The sequence below is a fragment of the Hesperophylax consimilis genome, chromosome 13, assembly GCF_061612785.1.
Source record: "Hesperophylax consimilis isolate HC1 chromosome 13, BYU_Hcon_1.0, whole genome shotgun sequence".
NCBI classification, from domain to species: Eukaryota; Metazoa; Arthropoda; class Insecta; order Trichoptera; family Limnephilidae; genus Hesperophylax; species Hesperophylax consimilis.
In genome coordinates this window covers 19,224,250-19,234,790 of record NC_142848.1, presented here as the reverse complement: position 1 = coordinate 19,234,790, position 10,541 = coordinate 19,224,250, and the positions used below count along the sequence as shown (strand labels likewise).

At 33.6% G+C, this 10,541-nt stretch overlaps 1 protein-coding gene across 3 annotated transcripts; it reads right to left on the bottom strand.

Moving 5' to 3' along the window:
* Nucleotides 1–6,286: 6,286 nt before the first annotated feature.
* On the bottom strand, nt 6,287–9,956 carry LOC149418546 (uncharacterized). Of its 3 annotated transcripts, XM_089638562.1 has the most exons (3): nt 9,815–9,956; nt 9,703–9,738; nt 6,287–7,024 (listed from the first exon to the last, which is right to left on the bottom strand). In XM_089638562.1, the coding sequence occupies exons 2-3, from the start codon at nt 9,729–9,731 to the stop codon at nt 6,307–6,309; spliced, it is 747 nt and encodes a 248-aa protein (XP_089494688.1). In that variant the 5' UTR covers nt 9,732–9,738; nt 9,815–9,956; the 3' UTR covers nt 6,287–6,306. The 3 variants fall into 3 exon arrangements, with proteins under 3 accessions (XP_089494688.1, XP_089494687.1, XP_089494689.1); XM_089638561.1 differs by having other exon boundaries at nt 9,703–9,956; XM_089638563.1 differs by lacking the exon at nt 9,703–9,738.
* Between the last annotated feature and the right edge of the window lie 585 nt (nt 9,957–10,541).

Below are 10,541 nucleotides of genomic sequence, written 5' to 3'. Positions count from 1 at the left end.
ATCACACTCCAACAGTATTTTTGACGTTAGGCAAACTCTTTTCTCAGATTGACGATAAGGTTTCCAGATTTGCATTTCGCTCGAAGCATGTTTAGGGTAATAAGTTTATAGTTTAGGGTTCTTTCACCGTATTTATTGGAACATTTCTAAACCACCAATCTTTCATTTTGAGTGAATCTTGTGTTTGTGATTAAATTATATTTGACAATTTAAACAACTAATATTTAGAGAGTTAAAAATAAAATTGAAAGTTCACTGAAAGCTTAAACTATTAAACGTAGTAATTTCATAAAAATGTAAAAAAATAAAGCCCCTTTTAAATTTTACAATATAATATTATGTTGCATGCATGTTTTATTACTCTTTATATTGAATTGTTAAAATCAATAAATAAATAATTACAAAAAAGTCTTCTGATTTGTAAGTCCTCAGGAGGCACTAAGGATCTTTCTATCTATCTTTATAATGTAATAAATTTGATGAGCATAAAAATGTAAACGTGTATATTATTTATATAAATGTACAAAAGTAGATATGACACGTGTATACATATAATATTGCGCATATTATACAAGATGTCGGGGGTAAAGTGCACAAACTTCGGGAGGAGATTCTACTTGATAGTACAAAAAAAAGAAAAAAACTTTTTTGGAATTCCAACGTTTTAAGATAGTTTTTGAGTAAAAAAGTTAAATTTTTTGTATAGAAAAAAAAACAATTTCTTCTAGGAAAAATAAAATTTTGTGGAAAAAATTTGGAAATTCGAATAATTTCCATTTCTTGTTTACTTCTACTGGCATTTAGAATAACCTCCTGAAGTTTGAGCACTTGACCCCCGGACACCCTATAAAGATAACTATATAAGAAAAACCTTATTGATATATAAAAAATATTTATTGATTTTATAGAAGTTATAAATTACTTTTATAAAAGTGATAATAGTATTCTATGAAGGATTTTAGTAAAGGAAAGTAATTTGTGTACCTATACCAATTACTTTCGTAAAGTTTTTTTGTAAAATTTAAAAAAAATTTAATTAATTAAATCCGTAATAAAACCCATATTTTGAGAACCATCTTCATTTCGACTTTCGTTCTAATTTGCTCGGTGCTAACTAAAAATGGGTATGTTTTTCTAAAATTGCAAAAGATGTCGGTAATTTAATTCCGTTATTTAAATAAATAAATAATCCCCAAAATTATTCCAAATACGAATTCAGACAGTGACACCTCTGTCGGATTCTTTTAAAAGTAAAAATTGTTTTTTTTGTGGGTGTTACTCAAATCTAAATTCTTTACGCGGAAGGCTGGCTCGTAAGTTCGAACCCTAGTCTTATAATTGCGCCCATGAGAATGATGATTTTTCCAAATTTCTACTTTATGCAAATTTTGTGATTGATTACGTTTCGGACGATGATTGTTATCCCAAATCCGCACGAAATTTCACCACGTTTGGAAACCATAGAGCCTGAAAAAATGGCTTTTAAAGTTCAAACCCAAGTCTGAAATTAGGGCCCATAAGAATAATGATTTTTCCGAAATTCCAAATTATGCAGATTTTGTGACTAATTTAGTTTCGAACGAGAATTCTTATCCCAAATCCAAAATTTCAGCACGTTTGGTACCCATAGAGCCTGAAAAAATGGCCTTTAAAGTTCGAACCAAAGTATGAAATGAGCGCCCATAAGAATAATGATTTTTCCGAATTTCAACTTGATGCAGATTTTGTGACTAATTTCGTTTCGGACCATGATTTTTATCCCAAATCAGAAATTTCAGCACGTTTGGTACAATAGAGCCTGAAAAAATGGCTTTTAAAGTTCGAACCCAAGTCTGAAATTAGCGCCCATAAGAATAATGATTTTTCCAAATTTCAACTTGATGCAAATTTTGTGACTAATTTCGTTTCGGACGATAATTCTTATCCCAAATCCAAAATTTCAGCACGTTTGGTACCCATAGAGCCTAAAAAATAGCCTTTAAAGTTCGAACCCAAGTCTGAAATTAGCGCCCATAAGAATAATGATTTTTCCGAATTTCAACTTTATGCAATTTTTTTGATTGATTTCGTTTCGGACCATGATGCTTATCCCAAATCCAAAATTTCATCACGTTTTGTACCAAAGAGCCTGAAAAAATTGCTTTTAAATTTCGAACCCAAGTCTGAAATCAGTGCCCATAGGAATGACAATTTTCGAAAATTTCAACTTCATGCAGATTTTGTGACTGATTTCGTTTCGGACCATGATGCTTATCCCAAATCCAAAATTTCATCACGTTTTGTACCAAAGAGCCTGAAAAAATTGCTTTTAAATTTCGAACCAAAGTCTGAAATCAGTGCCCATAGGAATGACAATTTTCGAAAATTTCAACTTCATGCAGATTTTGTGACTTATTTCGTTTCGGAAAATGATTCTCACCACGATTCCAAAATTTCAGCCCGTACGGTACCAAAGAGCCTGAAAAAATGGCTTTTAAAGTTCAAACCCAATTCTGAAATAAGCGCACATAAGAATGATGATTTTTCCAAAGATTCAATTTTTTGCAGATTTTGTGACTTTTTACGTTTTGGACCATGATTCTTATCCTAAATCCAAAATTTCAGCACGGTTTGGATAACCGAGCCTGAAAAAATGGCTTTAAAAATTTCGAACTCAAGTCTGAAATTAGCGCCCATAAGAAAAATGATTTTTCCGAATTTCAACTTGATGCAGATTTTGTGAATTATTTCGTTTCGGACCATGATTCTCATCACGATTCCAAAATTTCAGCCCGTATGATACCAAAAAGCCTTAAAAAATGGCTTATTAAGTTCGAACCCTAGTCTTATAATAGCGCCCATGAGAATGATGATTTTTCGAAATTTCTATTTTATAAAATTTTTTTGATTGATTTCGTTTCGGACCATGATTCTTATCCCAAATCCAAAATTTCATCACGTTTTGAACCAAAGAGCCTGAAAATATTGCTTAAAAATTTCGAATCCAAGTCTGAAATTAGTGCCCATAAGAATTATGATTTTTCCAAAGATTCTAATTTCTGCAGATTTTGTGACTTTTTACGTTTTAGACCATGATTCTTATCCCAAGTCCAAAATTTCAGCACGTTTTGTTCAATATAGCCTGAAAATCGGTTTTATTTTTAGGAATGACAACTTTTCATAATTTCAACTTTATGCAGATTTTGTGAATGATTTCGTTTTGGACTATGGTTCTTATCCCAAATACAAAATTTCTGCAAGTTTTGAACCAAAGAGCCTGAAAAAATGGCTTTTAAAGTTCAAACCCAAGTCTGAAATAAGCGCCCATAAGAATAATGATTTTTCCGAATTTCAACTTGATGCAGATTTTGTGATTGATTTCGTTTCGGACCATGATTCTCATCACGATTCCAAAATTTCAGCCCGTATGTTACCAAAGAGCCTGAAAAATGGTTTTTAAAGTTCGAACCTAAGTCTGGAATTAGCGCTTAAAAGAATGATGATTTTACCAAATTTCAATTTTTGCAGATTATCTGACTGATTTCGTTTCGGACGATAATTCTTATCCCAAATCCAAAATTTCAGGACGTTTTGTACCAAAGAGCATGAAAAAATTGCTTTTAAAATTCGAACCCAAGTCTGATATTAGCGCCCATCAGAATAATGATTTTTCCGAATTTCAACTTGATGCAGATTTTGTGACTGATTTCGTTTTAGACAATGATTCTTATCCCAAATCCAAAATTTCAGCACGTTTGGTACCATAGAGCCTGAAAAAATGGCTTATTAAAACCCTAGTCTTATAATAGCGACCATGAGAATGATGTTTTTTCCAAATTTCTACATTCTGCAAATTTTGTTATTGATTTCATTTCGGACCATGATTCGTATCCCAAATCCAAAATTTCAGCACGTTTGGTACAATAGAGCCTGAAAAAATGGCTTTTAAAGTTCAAACCCTATTCTGAAATAAGCGCACATAAGAATGATGATTTTTCCAAAGATTCAACTTTATGCAGATTTTGTGACTTTTTACGTTTTGGACCATAATTCTTATCCTGAATCCAAAATTTCAGCACGGTTTGGCTAACCGAGCCTGAAAAAATGGCTTTAAAAATTTCGAACCCAAGTTTGAAATCAGTGCCCATAGGAATGACAATTTTACAAAATTTCAACTTCATGCCGATTTTGTGACTGATTTCGTTTCGGACGATAATTCTTATCCCAAATCCAAAATTTCAGCAAGTTTTGTACCAAAGAGCCTGAAAAAATTGCTTTTAAAGTTAGAACCCAAGTCTGAAATTAGCGCCCATAAGAATAATGATTTTTACGAATTTCAACTTCATGCAGATTTTGTGACTGATTTCGTTTCGGACTATGATTCTTATCCCAAATCCAAAATTTCAGCACGTTTGGTATCTTGGAGTCTGAAAAAATGGCTTATTAAAACCCTAGTTTTATAATAGCGCCCATGAGAATGCTTTTTTTTCCAAATTTCTACATTTTGCAAATTTTGTTATTCATTTCATTTCGGACCATGATTCTTATCTCAATTCCAAAATTTCAGCACGTTTCGTACCAAAAAGCCTGAAAAAATATCTTTTAAAGTTCGAACCCAAGCTGAAATTAGCGCCCATAAGAATGATGACTTTTCCAAATTTCAACGTTATGCATATTTTGTTACTGATGACGTTTTGCACCATGATTCTTATTCAAAATCCATTTTATGTAAAATACAAGTATTGGATAGTTAGGATCGTGGTCGGGGTTCTGGCGGTTCATCGACAGAGGGCCAGTGACGGTGAAAGATTTTTTTGTAAATAAATAATAAAAAATCATCGAAAAATGTCACCTTTTTCGTGGTCATGAAAATTATTTGGTTGTATGTGTGTACTTTTATAATCTACAAAACTGACTACTGCGTTTGTTGTATTTTGGAACGTTTTAAATTAATGATTTAAAATTAATTCAAAAATTATTACATAATATAAGGGAGTTATAATAATGGATATGTATATAGAGGGTGTTTAGGGACGTACTTGACATACTTTATTTAACCAATGATTCCTGGCTTTATTTGGAGTAAACAATGTAAATAATATTTTGGTCTTCGGTGACTTTTTAACGTTTTTTTTTTTTAAGTATATATATTTTTTCAAAAACAATTTAATAACAAATTCTTTCACTTATCATCTGAAACTGGTCACTGAACCGCCCAACCCCCCAACTCCTCACATTAACCCTAGCTGTCCAATTACTACTGATTTTCTATGTTTTAAAAAGCGTCAAAAATGTCACCGGAAACCAAAATTTCGTTCACATTTTTTACTTAAAATAATGTCAGGAATCACAGGTTGAAGTAAGACAAGTACGTCCCTTAATACCCAAATGTGCTCAATATCGAATTATTGTGAACGAGGATATTTCCATCACAGAACACATGCAAATTGTTAAAAAAAAGTCTTTAGATATAGAACAAGGGCCCTAATTACTCAAATCCATTCTTTCCTCCATGCCCAAATCCAATTCGACTATCGCAAACCAATGTAAGAGAATCGTAATATTTTTTGGCAAAGCCAAAATTTATTTTTATTTTTTATATTTTTGTACAATACTAACATTTTAATACATTATTTAATAATGTGAGCTTCACTGGGTGCTTTACTCGTGCTAAGGCCCCCAAGGACCTATTTAAGTACTACAACTAATTATTCCAACCTAATCTCAAACACCTAACACAAATTGCTAACACCGTCTCTTAGCTCAATTTTCCCTTATTGTAAAATTTGTAAAAATTTTCAAATGACGAAATTCTTTTTTGGACGGAAAAATCAATTTCATCAGCCTTTTATAGTCAAAAAGTGGAATGGTCTAAGTTTTCTTTCAAATCGGTACAGATCACGCTTCTAGAGATGATCTGACTTCATAAGGAAGGTATTATCATTAGTACCTCTCACTTACTTAGCCAAAATTCGCAATTGAATTTAAGTCGAATTTCAAAAAAAGCAATTTTTTTAACACCACTTGAATGCAAGCTGAAATGCATCCAGAAAATGCTCCTGTAGTTAGGACAGTATAATTGTCTCTATATCAGGTCTGTTAATTATTTAGTCTCTGGTCCAATATGAGATTTTTGCCTTTCTGTACCATGTTTTATATAATGGGACTGTAACCCAAGTATTATGTCAGTAAGGTAGAAAAAAAAATTTCAAATAAAATAAAATACGAATTCTGTTTTTTTCGGGCCGAAATTCTTTATTATTTATTATGAGAAAATTTTACGTGTGAAGTTTTTACTAAATGGGTTTTTATTTTCTTTAAACGATCTTAACGGATGAGGTCGAGGGATGGCCTTTCGCTCTCTGGGTAGAAGCCTCCTGGGATCAAGACAGCGGGCCTGGTGATGCCAGCTGGGGCAACAACGGCGGGCCTGGTCAGATCGATGGGGGCACTTGGTAGCTCAAGGATGGGTCTGGTGATACCGGCTGGGGCGTCAACCACCGGCCTGGTGATGTCAATTGGAGCTCCAATGACGGGCCTGGTAAAGTCTATTGGGGCAACTGGCAGCTCAAGGATGGGCTTGGTAATTCCATGTTCAATGTTGATGGGTCCTACGGTATCGATGAGGGACTCTGCAGACTTATCGCTGACGATGTTGATAATAATCTGAACAAGACGACTGGAGACTGGAGCTTCAATGGGAAGATCGTCAACTTCTGGAATGGGCATGGGGAAAGTCTGTGGACCTTCTGGGATTGGCATTGGGTAAGTCATTGGTCCTTCTGGGATTGGCATTGGATAAGTCATTGGTCCTTCTGGGATAAGTGGCAGAGGCTTGGTGAGGCTTGGAATGTCTGGGAACAATGGAGCTGGCAGGGGCATCACGTCAGGGTAGATTGGGGCTGGCATGGGTACAGCGAGGTGTTCCTCTTCGACGATGGGTGCAGGGCGGTGGCTGATGAGGGGGATGTCGAAGGTTCCGACGGGAGAACTGCTTCCAGAGGCCACGAAGGCGAGGGCGAGGATGAGGAACTTCATGTTGAGCCTGCGAATGATAAGCTTGTTAAAGTGTATTTTGGAAAAGATTCTAATCCCAGAAGGAGCAGATCACACATTTGTTGTTATGTAAGTCGAAAGGACGATAAATGCTATTTACGGATCAAATAGAAAGCCACAAACAAAATTTCACATTAGGTACTTGCTTTCTACACTTGAAACTAGGAATCATTAGCAAACATAATTTCAATGAATTTTAAAATACATATTTGACCTGCAGCAACTAAATTTTTGTTTTCAATTGAATTCTATTCAAAATATTTTTCTTTCTTTTTGTACCAGTTAATCCGGTTTAAAAACAAACCAAATTTGACTAAAAACTTAATGTAGGTATTGTTACAACACTTACTATTGACGCACCGTTGCTTTCAGAATAAAAAGAACTAATGTTGTGATGATCATACCTTGCCATAGCTTATATAGTCATCGAACATTTGATATGCAAAAAGATAAAGCAATCATAATATTATTATTTGGTAGTAAATAATGCTTGTTCATTTATAATTAATAAAGGCGATGAACGATTCACCCAGACTGGTAATAAAATAAATCCACCACGCGATTACTATTCTGTAGGTTGGATATTTCCCAGACGACGGATTAGGAAATCTTAAAAAAATATTTAATAAATAGATTGTTTGACGGCCTCCGTGGTCGATGGTAAGCCTCTCGACTAGCATGTTAGAGGTCACGGGTTCAAATTTCATTTTATAATTTTTTGTTATTTCTCAAATTTCTTATTAAATAAAATAAATAGTATATTTGCGGCACGTTCCAGAGTGGAAGGTACTCTCAGTATCGCCCTGGTGTAATTGAAACGTTGCTTGAAATGGCTGTGGCCGTGTTTAGTAACCATATCTGAATAGCAATGTACTTCCCCACCTTCCCCTGCCCCATCTTCTTCCCTCCCCAGCCTCACAACATACCTCATTGGGAATGTAATAGTCTCAGACGATTGGTAGCAGTTGTAACTCGCGATTTCACAAATAAAAAAACTAAAGTTTCGTTGTTGGATTGGATTGGATTTTAACGTTGAGATCTAATGTTTCTAATACATGTCCGTCTTAGGTAACATAACGGTCTGAAACGCAATTCAGTGTATATATTTTCTGGACAGTGTCTTACAGAATTAGGTTTATGACGATTGCTTACCGAAATTGTGCATTTATATATTACATGAAGTTTGAGAAAATTTTAAGTATCAAATTTTTATAATTATAGTTTTGAAAGTTAGGAATTTTTTTATTTTTCCGAAATAATTCTTCTGAGAAAATTTGTCGGGAAATGGGTACTGATATTTTTATAAAAAAAAACATTTTTTAAATATTTGTAGTTTGGAGATAATCAATGTTGGAAAAATTTTTATTTTCCGAAATAAATTCTTTGGGGAAAATTAAAAAATATTCGAAAATAAATTGGTCCCAAATTCGTTTGTGCAAATGTATGGGGAAATTGTTCCTGTAATTTTCATAAAACATATCTTTTTGATTTTATGTGAAGTTTGGAAATTTTCACTGTTGGGAAATTTTTATTTCTCTAAAAAAACTTCTTCCTGAAAGTTTGAACAACATCTGAAAAAATTTTGTCGGAACATTTTCCGACTATTATAAAAAACTTCCGACTCATTAGTCGGAAATTTTTTATAATAACAAATCTTTTTGATAGTTCGGAAATTATCCATGATGGCAAATTATTATTTTTCTGAAAAAAATCTTTCGGGAATTGGAAAATTTTGTATATGTTTTTTTTTGAAATTTTCAAACTTTAATGGTTCTTTTTGAAAATAACAGAGGGCCCCACATCCTTCTACAACAATCAAAAATCAGATTTCTTGTTCTGGTTTACTGTAGCAGATTTTACTGGGGACGCAACCATTAGCCAACCGTTATTAGTAATTAGCGTGTTTGATAATTACTTGTTTAATCCAAATTCTCAAATGCATTTGTGTCGAAATTCGAAACGACCAATATTTGTTCTACTCCGATTGATTGTGTAGTTAGGACAAATTATATAATATACTAGTGGATCCCCCACAATGCTTCGCTATTGCTAATGTCTTTCTCGGGCGCCTCCGACTACTTCCACCATTCACTACTGTATCTAACAAGGTTGACGTTAAAAAACTACATTACATCGAATTTAGTTCGACTTCGTATCTTATCACGGTGCAGAGATATTGCGTTAGGTATTTATTGGGCGTCCCCGACTTCTATCATTTATATCTACTAACTCTAAACACTCCTGGCACTAATAACAACAGATTTTTAAATTTTCAGCGATATCGGTCTACTACTTTTCGCGTTTTGCGAGAACAAACATTCGCATGCTGAATTTTTATATATTAAGATTTAAAACCAGTCAGAATTTAACTCAACCATTTGGAATGCATTTTTATAATATAAGTAAAAATTAAAAATATATATAAGCAAACAGTGTTTGCAAACAAGCCAACATTCTTAAAACTACCATTTAAACTTCTGTGTGCAGTGAATCTGTTTTTTCTTACTAAATATAGTGCCAAATTCCGGCGAATAACGCTTTCAAAATGAATACGAATGAAGCACTTTCTCTTTTAAATAAAGCCAAGGAAGATATTACTGGCATCCATAGTGTCATTACCGATCCCTCTTTAAAAATCACTAAAGATCAAATGGCAAAAATACTCACCAAACTATCTCTAACCTCTCTGGAACCATGCAGGACCTAGGAGTAAATGTAAAAGTCCTTGAGAAAGGGAAAGTTATGACATTTGAAAAGATCATAGAAAAAAAAGTATTACCCCACAAAACGACACCAAGTTGTGACTTGCTCGCTGAGATAGAGGAACGCAAGATCCGCACCAAGAACGTGATTTTACTTAACGTTCCCGAGTCTAGTTCCAACTCAAGCATGGAAAATATCTTGGAAGATAAAAAAAAGTTTTAACTATCGTTAGTGAAATAAATAGCGAGTTCAAACCGGAAGAAGTTAAAATTTACAGGCTTGGTAGTAAAATTTCCAACAAAATCAGGCCCACTAAAGTCGAATTTGAAGACCATAAGCTGGCAAAACTTATTCATTTTAATAAAAATACTTTGCCTAATGGAATAAAAATAAAACCGGATAGGACCCTCCATCAAAGAGAACATTTAACTGACCTCTGGAAGGAAATGGAGGAGAGAAAAGAAAAGGGTGAAATTGATTTGCGAATCAAACATTTTAATGGGATTCCTAAAATTATAAAAAGACACGCTAAAAACAAACATAACACACTCTTAAGAATCGATGGATATTATCAAAATGTTCGAGGATCCGTACAAAATTGCAACAACTTAAAAGGAATTCACCCACCTTCTCATATGACATTTTATTATTAACTGAATTGGTTCGTCAGAATTATACCTAAATCAATATACTATCTATCGCTTTGATCGAAGTCCTAATTCGAGCAAAAAATCTAATGGAGGAGGCATGTTGTTATGTGTGTCTAAAAATATCTCATCCTGTAAACTACCGGTCAAGCACAC